At 38.0% G+C, this 16,776-nt stretch overlaps 1 protein-coding gene across 1 annotated transcript in view; it reads left to right on the top strand.

Moving 5' to 3' along the window:
* Positions 1-396: 396 nt before the first annotated feature.
* Positions 397-16,776, top strand: part of LOC309450949 (interleukin-6 receptor subunit beta-like) — a gene marked incomplete at its 5' end in the record, with an annotated part of 32,902 nt that continues 16,522 nt past the window's right edge. Inside the window, 9 exons of the mRNA XM_082074203.1 lie at positions 397-439; positions 643-693; positions 4,570-4,681; positions 7,210-7,376; positions 8,451-8,590; positions 11,328-11,469; positions 11,631-11,713; positions 14,185-14,395; positions 16,026-16,184. Of these exons, the coding sequence (XP_081930329.1) occupies positions 397-439; positions 643-693; positions 4,570-4,681; positions 7,210-7,376; positions 8,451-8,590; positions 11,328-11,469; positions 11,631-11,713; positions 14,185-14,395; positions 16,026-16,184 (1,108 nt within the window). The remainder of the gene's footprint in view (positions 440-642; positions 694-4,569; positions 4,682-7,209; positions 7,377-8,450; positions 8,591-11,327; positions 11,470-11,630; positions 11,714-14,184; positions 14,396-16,025; positions 16,185-16,776) is intronic.

Below are 16,776 nucleotides of genomic sequence, written 5' to 3'. Positions count from 1 at the left end.
AAAGTCAAACACCTTGACTTTTTCTTTATATCAATATCTCTAATTCACATTGACATCTGTGCTAGGTTTTTCAAAGGAATTTGAAGTACCTATATAAGTTTAATTCAGCTTGCACTGGTGATACCTCAGACTGGGTTAAGAATCTCACTGTGACTTCTTACAAACCCCAAGGGAGAAAGTTCCTGTTTTGTGCAAAAGTTGTTAGAATTTCACAGGTACAATTAATAACTAGAAGCCCTAGTGTTTCTCACACTGTCGTTAATAAGCTTCTTACTTGTGTTCAGCCAGTAACAGTATAGGTAGTGGAATGAAAAGGAAGTTTGAAGAGGAAGTGTGAAAAGTAGACTGAAGACAGCGTGATATTAATTGTAATCATTATGCCTCTTTACAGAGACAATGAAGAACCCCCTGCTGGCAGCTATCTTTTTATTTGCAACTGGTGAGTTTTCATTTGCTGCATAACTTACAACTATTTATAAAGAATAAAAAAAAAAACTCCTAAAGACAAGGCTGAATTACCAAAATCACAACGAAATTAAATTCTGCGAATAGGAGAAACAACAACCAGTAGCAGGATTTTCCTATTCCTTTTACAGTTGTCTTGTTAAACGATTCCCTTCTTTTTTTTTTTTAATTCCGCAGATTCCTGCAACTGCATAAACCGGGATTTTCCATTTTGCCGGCAGCTGCCAGGTGGGTAAATATTTCTCCCGTCACCCTTACCAACAGCTGAGGACACCGACGCCCCTGCAGGAACCCGCCGGCTGCAGCGAGCCCACAGCCCCCCGACCCCGCCACTGCCCCGGCCCCGCCCACTGGCCCTCGCCGCCCCGCCCACTGCCCCGGCCCCGCCCACCGCCCCTGCGCCCTTCTCGTGGAGCAGCCTCTGGACAAATGGCCGTGATTTCGAAAGGCTCTAGAATGTGTCGTGTTTATGCGTGACAATTAACTCCACGTTTAACTGATTAATTACTGCTAATCGCAAAAACGATCAGTCCAACGCATTTCAATAGAGGTTATTACACAGCAGCTGGTGGTCATCTGGTGTACTTACTTCATGCTGAACTTCTTGTAGGCAGAAATATCCTACTTGTACAGAGATGCAGCAAAGAGCAAGGTTTTTGAAAATAATGTGGCACTGGATAAGATATTATCAGGAGGACTATATTCTTCTGAGATGAGCCACAAATAATTTGCTAGTCCTTGCTATTAGCCAATCAGACTAAATTCAACTAAAGCATTACTGAGAACACCAGAAAAAAAATAAACAAAAGTTCTAGAGTGAAAAAATCAAGCTGCTTTTTTCTTTTCTTTTTTTTTTTTTATTTAAGAAAGTGGATTGTGGTGTATTTAGAATGGGGAAATTTTTTTTTCCTTCTTTGTGTAGCCCTTGAAGCACAGACATGGTACAGGACTAGTACGGGACTAGTGCTATTAGGGCTATTTAGGGCTAGTACTATTTAGGGCTGGGAAGAACTAATAGTAAGCTTGTTCTTTGATTGTAAGCAACACAGAAAAAAACCCAAACAAACACACACACACACACAAAACCCCAAAACAAAAATACACAAAACCACCACCACCAACAAAAACACAACAGCAAAACACAAGGATAAATTTGAATGTGACTGTGGAAACCAATACCCACAAACAAGAAAACTGAAAAAAAAAAGTGTGCAACATTCAGTATGTTCATCTAGAAAAAGCAACATAGCACTTCAGTATATTGGCAGCTGAGCATATTGGCAGCAGGGTGATGCTTTAGGGTATTAGCTGAGCTAATACACTACTTCCACACATAAAATCTACTATTTTTTCTTTGTCTGTTTGAATACCATCATCTAACAGAGAAATCCAGAGGTTTTTTGTAACACTGAGAGCATAAGGAACAATACAACCCCCTGTTTTGTAAGCAGAGACAAGGCTGCAACACTGTGGTCACCACTTGGACCTCAGTTAGTAGAAATTATTTGGGGAAGAAGTTGGTAGAAATTTGGTAGAGGAGTGAAAATATTTCCTTCTCATCACTCTCTGCAGAACTGTTATTTCAAATAGTTTCAGAAGCAGTATGTTACAAATGTATTGACATGAAGTGTTACAGCAGTTCCAAAAAGGTTTTGTTTTCAGGTGTTTCTTTAAAACAACACCAGCAAAAACCAGAAACACCAAGTAAATGAAAGGCTTAATTCAGAGTAAAAGAGTAATGTGAAAGCAGCTGCTGCTTTCCACAGTTGTTAGAACACCACGTTCGTGGATGAGGTGGCCAAGATTTGGTTTGGTGGTCAGACTAGGAAAGCAAATAATCCAGTAGTTGTTCATATTGCTGTAGAAACAAGGAAGACTTGAGCTCCGCCTTCCTAAAAGGAAGCTGCACACACTGATGCAGCATAACTTTATTAGAAAAGCACATTTCTTTTAGAAGTAGCAAGTAAGTGTCATAGAGTGAGGGTATTAAGGTCCAAGCTATACTCACCTGACACACTTTTTGTTCCAAATCAACTTGTAAGTTAAATATACAGCTATCATCTGAGTGATTAAAAGAATACCAAAGATACTCCATAACTCAGGTTGTAGGAAGGAACAGGTCTGTATGAGGCAAAGAGAAAGACTGATCTTTTATCTCATAACTTAAGTTATGACATACCATAACCATGCTGTAACACAAACTACAGAGATATTCATATTTGCTTATCAAATAGCAAAACATTCTTAATTAAGACTAATGGGCCTGTTGGCAACTTGTTAAACCTAATAGATATAAATAATGTGTGACTCTACTCATGAGGAAAATTCATTTTTGTCACCTTTATTTTTCTATACCTCTTGAGATCCTTATCTACTTTTCTGAAGAGAAAAAAAATATTTCTGGGTCTTTTTTTTAAAAGTGTGGGTGGTACTTTGAGACATCATGGCTGATTCTTCTGAACTAGTCGTTCAGACAGTAAGATAGAAAGCAAAAGGAGAACAGTCATATTTTATCACTACTGTTTCTGATAAGAGATTTTTGAAATACTGAAATAATCTTAACTGCTAGAGACTAAAAACAAGTTCCTTTAAGAATGCTAACAGACTTCAGTTTCTCTTCAGCTAAAAAATATATATGTTCAATTGCAAAAAAAGCCTCATATTTTTCTTTCAAAAAATTAAGTACAAGTCATTTTGTGCATAAACTTATGCTCTCCTCCTTTATAATGTAATCTTTATGAAGCTGATAATAGAAGTGGCATATGGTTTCTTTCCAGGAATAGTATACTATTCTGAACCTCAGATAGAGGTGACTGATGGTATTGGAGTAATTCTGGAGTCTAGTCAATTGGTTCTACTGTTGATAATTAGTCCCATGCTGCAGTGTATAATGCTTTGCAAGAAGCTCCACTATAATTCTTGCCAGTTGGAAATAACAGAATCATCACAGTGGCCCTTGGTGTTACTAAAATGCAGCCCCTTTCTCATTTTTTTCCCCCAAGTTAATCACATGGCATTAATTTCCAAAATTTTTCACAAGGGTGAGTGTGGTCAGTTCTGGCCTATACTTTCAGAAATGTCTATATATTTTTGCTTAACAGTCAACAAGCTGCTCCTGGCAGAGCTGTTGCCAAGTCCAGTTGATAATGCCGTGGGTGAACATTGCCTGCCTCCCATGCAAGGCAGATGCTCCAGGTTCTCCAGGGAAGGGGCTTTCTCCCCAGGCCCAGAGTAACCCACCAGAAGCCAATGCTTTATGTAGGTTTCGGGGGACAACTGAGTGCTTCCAGAAACAGTGGCGAGGAAAGCACTGTCTGTCAGATGGGAACTGTGTGAAACTGGAGCAGAGCTGGGAGGTAAAATCTAAGGTCTCCTAGGGCAGAGATTCACAGTAACTTTTTCTTCTGGTTTAAGGAGATTATCTTGCAATAACTCTCCTTAAAGCAGAGGGTCAAAAGCTAATAATGCTTCCTTAGATATATGCAGTTTGTTTCTGCAGTTTCAGTGCCAATAGTAGAACAGTTATTTCATTCACAATTGAAAAAGAAAACAAACAAACATTCCCCCCCCAAAAAAAAACGAACCAAACAAACAAACAACCAAAAAAAACCCAACAACCCAAACAAAAACCCCTATTAAAACAAAACAACAACAAAACTTGCAGAGGTAAGCAGCAAGCAAGATATCACTATTTTGACAGAGAAACACCGTTCAAAGGTGTAGCGATACCAGAGCTGTAGGAAATGCCATAGCAAGCATTCCAGCATTATGCTGTTGGGTACATAACAGTTGATAATGGCATCAGAAAGTACAGGAAGAGTTAACCCTTTCTACTTTAAGAAAACTAGGTTTTACCTGGAAACATTAGACTGATAAGGTTTAATCTTTCTAAATGTCACCATCCCTTGTTCTAAACATCACTGAACTACTTGCCGTAAGAGTAAATGTGGCTAAGGACTCATGCAGCTAGTTGGTACTTTGTTGCACAAAAAGGTCTGGCCTGTTTTGTGTTTGGTTTTGCTTCTCATAGTCACCTCACATATTCTAATAGTAAACAATTGTCTGCAATGGGTCTTTTCCAGTCCACATGTTTTGTTTTTGCAGACTGGGACAACGAACTGGTATGCTACAAAGAATTAAGTGAGGATCTAACCTGTATCTGGCTGCCACTAGCCAGTGCTCCGAATACCATTAATTATACTGTATTCTTAAAATGGTAAGTCTAAAAATCTTTTCAGAAAATCAAAAGCTGTCATTGCTTTTTGGCATGATTCTTACCTGCCAGAGTTTTGCTCCAATGTATTAAATCGCATTGTAGGTTGTTACACAATACTGGTCAAAATCTTTCTTCACATCTCACCATTACCTGTTGGTTTGGTAAGAGCTCGGTAGGAGTCATTATATGTCCTTCTGTACCTCCAACACACTGTTTGAAATGCTATTGCCAAAGACCACCTTAATCAATTATGTTTGTTTGCATCTATTGACTTCCACTGAGTAATCAATTATAATGTATTCAAAGTAAAAAACAAAACAAACAAAAAAACCTCCCATAAACAAAAAAACACAGAAAAAAACAACAGGCATTAAGCTGTTTTTTGTTATACATTATAAATTATGTTACACCTTGTATCCAAGGCGATGTCAAATGTGTCGTATAAGAAAAACAGATTTTTAAGTATTATCTTGCAATTCTGATTATCAGGTGTTAGTTTAACAGATGTACAGAATTTGCAGGGTTAATCTTAAACCAATTATCTTAAAATATGTGTGTCTTCAGTTATGCATTTTTGAAAAAGCTAAAACTAAGAAGACGGGTAAGATGTTGATAGGTAGATTAATCAACAGCTGCCCATGGGTTTGTTAAAAAAAGGCAGCTTTCTGTCTCAGTACCTGCATTACAAAATGGATTTTCCGCATTTTATAGCTACATATTTGTGATCTCCCATGAGGTTAAGGCTATGTTTAGAAAGAGAGAAGTGAGATGAGAAGATGTGATCTTTACTGCGAGACTGTATCATGGGGTACACACAACACTGTATGGCTTTGGTGAATTCTGGTACTCACTACTGATTATTTTGCCACATAACCCACCACTCTGAATTAAAATATCTGTAGTTAGGAGCATCTTCTGAAGCTAAGGAAATGTCACTACACTGGGAGATTCCCCAGGGTGATCTTCTGCACATTGCAGAGGAGCAAAGCAGCCTCCTCAGGGCTGAGGTTATTCCCCTCATCATCTTCAATGTTTCCCCAATGGAGTTAGCAGCAGATGTCGACTTGCAATAAGCACTAAACCCCACTGCATTTGCTGTCTTGCCTCTTGTGTCTTCCAGGAGCACAAATTTCTTGGAAGGAGAGAAGCACGTGTGAAATGGCTCTGCTTCTGTAGAGATGCTATCAGCTGAAGTATTTTTAAGCTAGTGGCTCTTACAGTCCTCAGCCAAAATTAGACTGTGCTGTTTCTAGGCTGCAGGGTTGATGTTTTGAACAGAGAAGGCAGGAAAAAAAGAGTGAAAGAATAGGTGGGTGGGGCAGGAGGGAGGCAATTGCCTCACAGAGATATTGATTTTCTCAAGCCAGAGCCAGCACTTGAACCCTAGTCTTCTAGGCTTCAACCTAGTGATCTTCAAGAAAAAACTTCCTTTCTCCTTTTTTTTAATTGGGTTATAAGGAAAACAAAAGTTTGAAAGGGCTTTTTGCTCATCTAGATGAGGACATCGCCACTTTCTGCGAGTAACAGCAGTTTGACATTGAAATTGTTCCTTATCCTTGCTCCTTATGATTTAGTTGTCAGGAAGAAAAGGATTAAAGAAAAACACTCCCACAGAGAAGTTCCAACCAAGCATTCAAAATCATGCTTTGAAATATTGATGGCTGATTCACAACTAGTCTGAAGCAGAGGGCAGGTGAACCTTCAAGTGGCTTTGTTCAGTTATTAAATATTGTATCATGATCAGCACATTTAATGCTTGAATTATGTAGGCAGGCAGTTAGTATGCCAGCCCATTTCTTTAAGAACATTAAACTGGCACAGCTTTAACCTTGAAAAAAAAATCTGTCCTATGTGTCACAGAGACTAAATGAGAGAGATAAGGGGAAAAAAACCCTAGGCAAAGCAGGAACAGCCTCCTATGTAAGGCCTTAAACCTCTTGTACTTTCTGTTCTTTGTGCATTGGATATACCAAGTGAAGTCTACAAGGCTGAGGACTCAGTTGGCATTTAAATATCTTTGCCAAACTCTGATGGTTTGCAGGAACAAAAGTCAGAAGACAGGCATATCACTTGTAAGAGGTTTTTCATACCTTTGTGGTAATGTAGATTCAGGTAACTGGGAAATTTTGCTGTTCAAAAGAAATTTAGGTCCCCCTATGGTAGGTGACAAGTAGAGTTTATGAAGTAATTTCTAATTTAATTTTATACCTTCTAAACACTCTTATATCTTACTGTAGATATGAAAGAAGGCCATATGGATTCTGTCTTGTATCATTCTGTGCCTTACAAGTTTATGGAATTTAACTGTTCTCCACCATGCAAGAAGGATTTGCATGTTTAAATTTGTTAGTTTCTGGCATACTGGAATTACACTTTGTTTCAAGTTGCTCAGGCCTCATCTTCAAGATTTCAATATGCTGAATTTTGTGTATAGGTACCTGGAAAACTACTAATTGTTCTAATGATGCTAAGAGTAACTATAATCCAATAAAGCGTTTGCATTTTATTGTGCCTCCTTTTCTCCAAAGGGACAGAATTCCAAAACTTTTTCAGCGAAACACATCATCGTCTTACATCACGATAGAACGCAAAAATCTTTACATGAAGCGATCTGCATCTATTTGGATAGTAGTGAATTACCCCCATGGCAGTTGTGTGAAAGGGAAGAACATCTCAGTTACACCAAGCAAAGCAGGTACAGTGTCTTCTCAAGTTGTGATACTGTGGTGACCAGCTGAAGTAGTGGTAGTGTTTTCTTAAGGATTATTTCCAAACTTGTAACTCCCAATATACAGTTGTTATTTTTGTTGACTGAGAGAGCTACACTGCAGTTTGGCTTCCTTGGATGAAATCTGTACTGAAGTCAGTAGCAGAATTCTATCATCTTTTATGGAAGAAGGGTTTTACTTTAAATAATTTGCTAGACTATAAAACAGTCATATCCAGAAAAAATATATAGTGATACTTCTCTGTAGTATTTAACCAGCTTCTTGTGTTCTCTTTGATGGTTTCTTTATTGGTTTACAAAGAGCAGGTTGACTCAATTCCATGCATGTAAGTAATCCTTGTTATAGAGCATTAGCATTTTGAGAAAATTCAAAGTTCAGCTCTTTTCAAAGGCCACTTACCCATTACACAGTACTGCAGAGGAGATATGAAAAAAAGAAATCTTATTAACTGTGGCCTGTAGCTGTTTAATTAAAGACAGTATCTGGTCATTGGGATAACTTTAAGAGCTTCCCAAAACTTCCACCTCTCAGAGTAATCATAACCCAAGAAAAAACTATGTTTCTCACTGCTTTGGGGAACTGCCAGTACAATCCAAATTATCACTACAACCTCCTCTGGAGGCTTTTGACCACCTTGTGTTTATTGGAGGGAAAGGTAAAAACGTATTTGCACTTATATAGTTAAACACAGTTGCTGAAATTGGAAAATGTTCTGGAAATTTTTATACAATTCACGATCATAGGTACTCTTGACATTCTGATTTTGCCTTTCAGACTCATTCAGAATAGCACCTGCTTAGAAAAAGGGTTTTTCTGAAATCAGTAGAAGCATTCACAAAAGAAAGGCAAGAGGAACAACACTATTTTGTTGATACCATAAGGATTTAGTAATTATTTCTTTCCAGTCTTTTAAAAGTCTTTCTGTGTTCAGTATTCTGTGCCAAGTTTTGTATTTTTTATAAACTGCACCTGACAGTCACAATTACCAAAGCTTTCCTGCTTCTTATGCATTTATAAGAGCTGCATATTCCCCATTTTAGGGAAGTGCTTGACAGCATCTAACATAAATGCTTATCAGATCACAAACCGACTGATAATAGACTGGGCCCTGCCTGCAATTCCTACACCATATGAGCTGAGATACAGAGAGGCATTTACAGAATCCACTCGGTGGACACTGGTAAGTACTTCCAGATGACAATCACTTGAGAACTTGAGTTGCCTTGCCATCAGCTCAGCAGTACACAGCACGTACAGCAGGATGTCAGCAGGATGCTACTGTAGAGCATACGCAACACGGACAGCAAGGAGGCACAGCACACAAACAATTTGTAGGCAAATCTCACAAAGGTCTCTTAGTTTTGTTCTGACAGATCCTAAGCTGTTTGGGAAAGAATGATTAATAGTTTTATACAGAAAAAAAAACAGAATAGTATGTCAGCTGGTTCATTAGCCCCTCAATGAGACATTACAACAATCAGTGATACAAAAGCTGAAGAGGATATCAGAAATGCCATATAAACTCAAAGCATGATTAACTCATATAAACTCAAAGGCACTTTAAGTGATAGGCCATATTACCTTTTTGCTAGTATCCTTAATTTTTCAAACTGACTAGAGATCAGGTTGCTGTGATTTTTAATGTAACAATTCATACCTTGCACACTGGGGTTTTTTGCATCAGTTTGCCAGATTTCCATCTTTGACAAGAAGGGAAATAATTTCTCTGTCATACAGGATCACTTCCAGAAGCATTTTAGGCTGTGCTAGAGTGAGAATAATGTGCAGCAAGAAGACAGTATCTAGAACTAGAGGGACTAAGAAAGAGGTGGAAAAACAGTCATAATTTCAGTAGGAACTGCATACAGCAGCAATGGTTGCTCATCCTGTGCCTTGTCATCTGGTATATCATGCAAAGGCTTCACCACCTAGTATGCACATATGCATGATTTGTAACACAGAGTCCCTGAAATTGTTCATTTTTCAAGCTGTTTTCTGTAATTGGGTGAAGAGTATGTGTTTATCAGGCAGAACAGAATCCCAAGAAGAAAACAGTCTGAAAAGCAACTGTTGCTACTTCTTGGCCATCTCTACTCTCTCAGAAGTCTTTTCACCTCTTCTGTACCACCAGAATCTCCCATGTTCTATCCTTTGTTTCAGAAGAGCTATAATATTTTTTCCATTTCTCTTGTAGCTGTCTGCCATGTTGTTTAGCCAGTTTGGGAGTACCATGAGAGGCCCATGTAAAAAAGGTTTCATCTCATTACAAAGAACTTGCAAGTCTTGAAAGGGACACCTCGTTCATTGACATGCAAGTCTCAGAACATTCTAGGACAACCAGATACCCAAGCATTCTCCACCCAGAAGTGCAACAAATTGATAATCACGTGCAGACAATCTGATACACAGCACATGGAAGAGCAGAGACCTAAGAATAGTAAAGATGCATGTCCCACAGATTCTGGAGACAGAGGAGACAGGAGGTTTAAGTTAGTAATGTGAGGGACTGGTAGAGACAGTCACGCTAGGTGATGAGAATGACCACTACCGAAAGATTACAGTTCATGAACATTCATTATCCCCCATGTATCAGCTGATCGTGTGAACTTAGGCCGTAAACTCTTCCTAAACACATGAATGTAGGCTGCATTTACAGATGGAACTGGAGGGAAAAGGTGAGTGTGGGCATACAAGCTCAGAGAATACATAAAGCTAGCTGAGAAGTAGCGATTCTCAAGAGTAGGATTAAATGTACATGTAATATGTAATGTAATGCTTGGATCTTAAATCCATTCCACTTCCCTCTTGTTCTGTAGGAGATTCTGTTTTTCTGTAGTATTGTGTGTTGTGAGGTTTTTTTGTGATCAAGCTAGCTTTATTAGCAAAATATATAAAATTAATTACTTTAATTAAAAAAAAAAAAAAGAAAAAAAAAAAAGAAGCAGCAGCACTGCAGAAAACCAGAGAAGAACTGGTCACCTAATAGTGGGGGGTTTGGGTGGGTTGTTGTTGGTTTTATTTGTGGGTTTTTTTGTTTGTTTTTTTTTTTTTGTATGTATGTGTGGTTTTGGTTTTGTGTTTTTTTACGAAATACATATAATTAAGAAAACAAACTTCACAGTAGGCAAATGATGAAACAAATATTCAATCTGTAATAGCACTTCTACCAAAACCATTGTAACACCTAGAACTAATCAGACTAAAGGTCCATTTAAAGCAGGGTGCTCTGTGCTCTGATAGCAGCCACCATTCGGTATCTAGGGAAATGTAAAATAGCTCAAGCATATAGCAGCAGTTTTCTATCATTTTTTCTCCTACAGTTTTCAGCTCAAGGATTTCCATATACACAGGTGGTGTCTTTACTTCAAGACAATCTACATTCCCTGTACGGTCATTGGAGCTCCAGTGCCATCATCAGCTGCAGACGCACATTACTTCTGTGGTGCTGAGGCATAGCCAGCTGCACATTCAGTACAGCCACGCTCCTCACCACATCAGTCACACCAATCTATTTAGACATTGCAGCATTTAGAACAAGAGGATTTTAAAAAAAAATAAAAAAATAAAAAAAAAAATATATATATATAACACCTTTATATCTTGTTCTTCAGAATGCCAACAAGGCTTACAGTTAGGTCAGCAAACAAGTATATACAATCCCTAATCGATTTTAAAAGCAATACTTAAACCTAAACTATTGGTTACATGCCCTGACTGAGCAAAAGGAGTTCCTGAAAAAGAGGGTATTGCCTCGAAGGTATCAAAAGGTTTTGTGTAAAATGTGTAGTAATTCCTCTTTGATCGTAGTAATCCCTGCTTTCAGCTGCAGTCAGAACACTGGCCCTTGGCTGAGAAAATTGTTAATATAAGATTATGTTTTATTGCTGCCACATAAATTAATCATAATTTGGTTTTAGGTGCCTGTAGAAAGCAATGCTGTCAATGTCACCATTTTGAATGTAAACGCTACGTCTTCATACATTGTTCAGCTCAGATGCATAGCCAAGGATGGTCTCCACTGTGTTTGCATTTGGAGTAAAGAGATTTTGGTCCCTCACAGTAAGTGAAATACAGTTTTGTCCTACTGGGAATAAGCGTGAATGTAAAAGCCTTTTCAAGTCTTCTATCACATGAAATAGCATTGCCAGATACTGTTGAAAATATGAAGATCAAACTGATTACTACAAGCGCACGTCTCCATCTTTTTCCATGTTTACCAGAACTCACGAACAAGCCAAGAATATCATATAATGCAACTACAGAAATCTCTCCAGGCAGAAGAAGTGTTCTGCTGAAGTGGGAGGTAATGTTAATTCATAGAGGAAAGTAGACTTTTTCATTGTATTGAGACTACATTGTATACACTTGCTTCAAGATTCACTGCATTTGCATGGTGGTGTTTTAGGTGCTAGAAACTGGCCAGGGAAAACTGCACTAACATTTAAATTATTAAAACAGTGATCTCCAAGCTCAGAACCATTCACTAGAATAAATATTATTTCCAGCTTGCATTAAAAATTGGTGTGCCTCAAGTTTGTCACTCAGAATTAGGCTTTCCTGGAAAGATCTTCGTAAGTCTTTAGCACATATAAGTGACACACCTTGTGTTTCTTGTGTTCCTAGAGGGTATTCATACTCTTGAGACACCAAAGGCTTGGCAAATCTACAAATATACTAATTCAGAAGTTCAAATGCATTTTAATCAGGATGGCAAAAGAGCCTCTGGCTTACAAGAACAGCATCTGGCTCCATAGTTCCCATAATTACATTTTAAGTTCAAACCTACACGTCAGATGCATCTCCTCTTGTACAGCAGGAGAGTTGTTGTCAACTGACTGACTACAGCAGATCAGGCAGTTTTACCAGATGAAGTTTTCTTGGTAAGAAATGGACAGCTGACAGTCCTGAAGGTTTAGTTGAGGGGCCTACATGCAATTGCAACGAGGAAGGTGTTACTAGATGTGTTTGCCTGGAAACTAATTAACATTCTATCTACATTCTGAGAGAAAGAGTGTCTGCAAACTTCAAGAAGTTTCCCATAGGGGACATCCCTAGCAGAAAGGACAGAGACTGGCAGAGGTTTGAAAGATTTGATGTGGAAAGTTTTGTAGTTACCTCTTGCACTTTTGTTAAGGGAAAGAAAAGACAGCAGAGGAAATAGACACCTCATCTCCTGATAAGGATGAGAAATCCCCTTTCTCCCTTATCTCCTGAGAAGTAGGCAAAACTGCATAGAACATGATTCATTTTGTGATAAAGCAAGAGACTGTACATGCCAATTTAAATGCCAAGAGAAGAAATTATTTTCCATCTAAATGCTTTAGTTCAAAAAAAAGTAATACTAAATTTAGTATCAGGGCCTTCATTCAAGATAACACTTACATTAATCTAAGTTTCAAGTCCAGGTGTTTTCAACATCAAAGAGGCAGAGGGAAGGAGTGCACTCAATAATTAACTTGTCAAATGTAGAGAAAAAAAAATCTTCAGCTCTGTTGCCATGCTTGTTTAAGCTGTTCTGAAACAAAGAAAACAGCTTCAAAATGTTAAAGGGTGGCCACAGCTCCTCTAATTTTACTAATGTTCAGTGAGTAACCTCTATACGGTTCAGATCAACAGCCAAAGGTTAGCTGTCTTTGGCTCTGAACACCCAACCAGGCAGCACGTGTTGTTTTCATGGCTGCAAATAACACAGGACCACCTGCGGGACTGCACAGGATAGAGCACTGCCAGCCTTTTCCACCCACATTTTGCTGAGCTAAGGAAGTTAAATTCTACCAGTTTATTCTTGTGTGACAGACCTCATATTTCACGTATCTTAGGAATCATTTATCCTACACAGAAATCTTTCCTGTTTCAAAGCCTGTCGTGAGATCCATAACACTCTTTCCCCAGTAGCTTTACCAGAGCTTCAAATGATGGCACCAATTCTTGCCTTCCTATCTCAAGAAAAATATGTTTCCATTTTAAGAGCTTCCAGCTTCACCAGAAATTCCTGTCAACATGTATCTCTACCTTTTAAATTACTGAATGTCATCCTGTCTATGTTACTCCAAAATTATGCAATTTTTCCTTAAGATAACTTAATCGCCCAGCTTTTCTGTATCTTCACACTATTATTTTGTGCCAAGAAATACCTTGATAATAAGCTTGATATTAGAAGTAATCTTTGCAGAATTCACAAGCCTTCGTGTATTCAGTTCAGTTTTTATCTAGATTGCAGTAATTTCAATTTCTGTGCACTCATTTTCCAATCTCTCATGAAGATTAGTATAGTAAAATAACAAGAGAACCATCATCACCTAAAAGTTTGTACCAATAGATATATAACATATTCCAAAGTTGTCATATAATTACTAGTATTTATCCTCAAAGAGACCAGATGCCTAACAAAGCCTAGTAGATGAAGATTCCCAGAGGCATAAATTGCAATTAAACACCTCTCATTAACTTTCAAGTTCCTAATTATGAGGGGTATGTTCCAATGAAATGTAGAGAATGTTACAGCTGCTTCACTGCTGTTATTACTAATTGGATACACATAACTAAGATCCCAATTAAGCAAAACTCTTAATCCTGTGCTTAAATCCTCTCAGTTTAAGCATGCTCTTAATTTTAAGGAAATGCTTTGCTTCATTGATTTGTAATGACCTAATTAAACCAGTAGGACTTTGTCCCCATCATTAAAGGTGACATTTTGTTTATACAATTTAATTCCTCTTGATTTTCTGCACAGGACATAATAACATTTATAGAATAATAATCTTTTTCCTCTAGGTAACACAAAGTGAGAACATCCTTGGATATTACATTAACGTGGAAAGAACACCCAACAGTTGCAGGGATTCACCAAATCGCCTCTTTCTAAAGGATAGAAAAGTTCTTCTGAATCTCTCCATGGCTTATTACACAGTTAATATTTCCGCCTATAACAAAGCAGGAGAGTCTCCACAAGCCATCTATGTTGTTCCAGATCTCTCTGCAAGAGGTACTTACCTTTTAATTTGTTAATTAGAGCCATGAAGAAGTTTTATGAGCCATCTCTAGGCTACCATTTGACAATCTTTGATATAGGGTTAATCATTGTCTTAAATATTTACCAGGCTGATACAGGGTGTTTCAAAAAGATGCCCAATTTCAAAGCAGTGGTCATTTCAAATTGGGTACATCTTTTTGAAACACCTTGTATTTTGCATAGTGAGAGTCAGTATTGTTTCTTAAGAACGGATTTCAATATAAGTTAACTGTCAGACTAGGAAATTTAACATTCTCTTTAGCACTTCTTGTATTCTCCAGCCAGAGAAATAACTATGTGTTAGATATACCTATCAAAAGGGATTACGGATTGTACTCGAAGTTAGGAGATGCCAGCAGTTTAAACGAAGTTCACAGAATTATGTTCAAATCTATGTTTTTTGAGCTAACTAACTAGTAAGAGACCAGCTACTATCCTTTATTTCAGTATTGCTCCTACTGCCACCTGTGACGAGGAATAGATAGAATGTACATGTCATATTCCAATGAATATGTAAGACTTTGTGATGCCTAAAGACACATTTTTCAGTTAAACAATAAATCTATTTAACAATGTTTTTCTTCTAAGCTAATTTCATTTGCTATAATCTTGAACTATAGTTATTGCAATATAAGAAAAATCTGTCTTCCAAGGATTTTTTTTTAAATGAAGTGGAAGCATGCACAAGGAAACAAGTGTGCAAGTACCCTTATTGATCTCCAGCCAGATGCAACTAATTTGTTTTCCAGGATGTTCTGACATACTCCCATCATTCTGTTCTCCTTTGGCCTGCAAAGACTTAACAATTTGGTTTTGCCCTTACATTTGACTGCTTTAGCTCTCTTCTGATGAAATACTTACTACTGCCTCAAGCCATCTTTTGACTGACAGCTACTTGTTTACTGAACCTCTCAAACTGTTCTTCTTGGCTCTGTCCAGACACCTGTTTCAGATTTGGTTGTGCTTCTATGCAGGTTCTCTCTATCTATCATGAATTAACAGGAAGACACTTGCCTTAAGTGTGATCACAAAAGAAATTCCTTCTCACAGGCACAACTTTTCCTCAGCTAGTCTGCCACAACATCCACTTCTTACCCCAAGACGACATGTTGCTTTTCTCCTTGCTTAGTTTCAGTCAAGTCTGACTTTAAAAAAGTCAACATGTTTAAGATCCTTACAAAAAATGCAGAGTATATGAAATTACATAGCTATAATCCATAATTAGCCTCTTCTCCTTGCCCAGGTAAGCACTAGCTTGTAGCTGCTCTATGTAGAGCAGTTAATAGCAGCTCATGGGAGGTTATTTATTATAGCAGCATCAGACTTCCTCTTCCCAAGGCTTGGAACAGATATTTCCCCTTTTTTAATTGTGGGAAATTAAAGGTCATGAACATCAGTTAACACTGGAGCTCCTATAGACTGTTGCAAAGTACTTAGATGCTAAGTTTCCGTTATTGACACAGTAGTGTAAACCTTATCATATACTGGTCACCTGCAATGATAACAGCTTAGTGAATGATCTTCAAAAAAGAGCAAAAGAGAGAAAGCAAGTGAGAAAATTGCTTTCCTGTTTATTGATCTCTAATGGTATATTTATTCACAGACTTGCCTGGCCAAATCCATGTCAAAAAACAGGGAACCAATGCAGTTGTCACCTGGATTCCAGAATACAATCCAAAATGTTTTGTGGTTGACTGGGGCACTGGTAAAGAGGATATGCGCATGAAAATAATAACTACGGCTACTGGAAATTTCACGTTAGGTAACAGCAACCACTGCATCTACTTTACAGGGGTACCATTTCACGTATTGGTTATTTTTTGATGGGGTAGGATTTTCATCCTGTTTTTAAGAACAAACTGAAGATCCAGATAAATGCAACTCTTATCTTTGTTCAGTGCTGATCTAACTTTCAGCAACACCAAGGCACATAAAAAGCGGAGTTTTCAGTAGGACGCCTCTGGTCAGAATTGAGCAAGAAATGCAGTTAAGCTGCTCTTGCTGGTATGATATATCTCCTTTCCTACATTCCAAGCAGACCTGTACACTACTGGCTTTTAAAAAAAAAACCCGTTCCTTTGTCCCTAGGTAAACTAGTATAAACTCCTCTTCTACAGTCTCCCTTATATTACTGATTTATCTCAATGGCTGTCCTTCTCAAAGCCTGAGTTCTCAACTTCAGTATTCTGCTTACCAAGCTAGGCATGATGAGCTGCAGCCAGGGATAACTTTACAGGGGAATCATCAAAAATCTTGATTAAAATAATCAAAGTGACTCTTGCAAAGGCCATTCAGGACTGGATTTTCTGTAGAGAGCATTTACCTTCCAAGTTCTATACATTAATGCACTGATT

The sequence above is a fragment of the Streptopelia decaocto genome (genome assembly GCF_964273445.1).
Source record: "Streptopelia decaocto genome assembly, chromosome: Z".
NCBI classification, from domain to species: domain Eukaryota; kingdom Metazoa; phylum Chordata; class Aves; order Columbiformes; family Columbidae; genus Streptopelia; species Streptopelia decaocto.
Note: the sequence above shows the minus strand (reverse complement) of the source record. Positions and strands in the feature narration are given on the sequence as shown.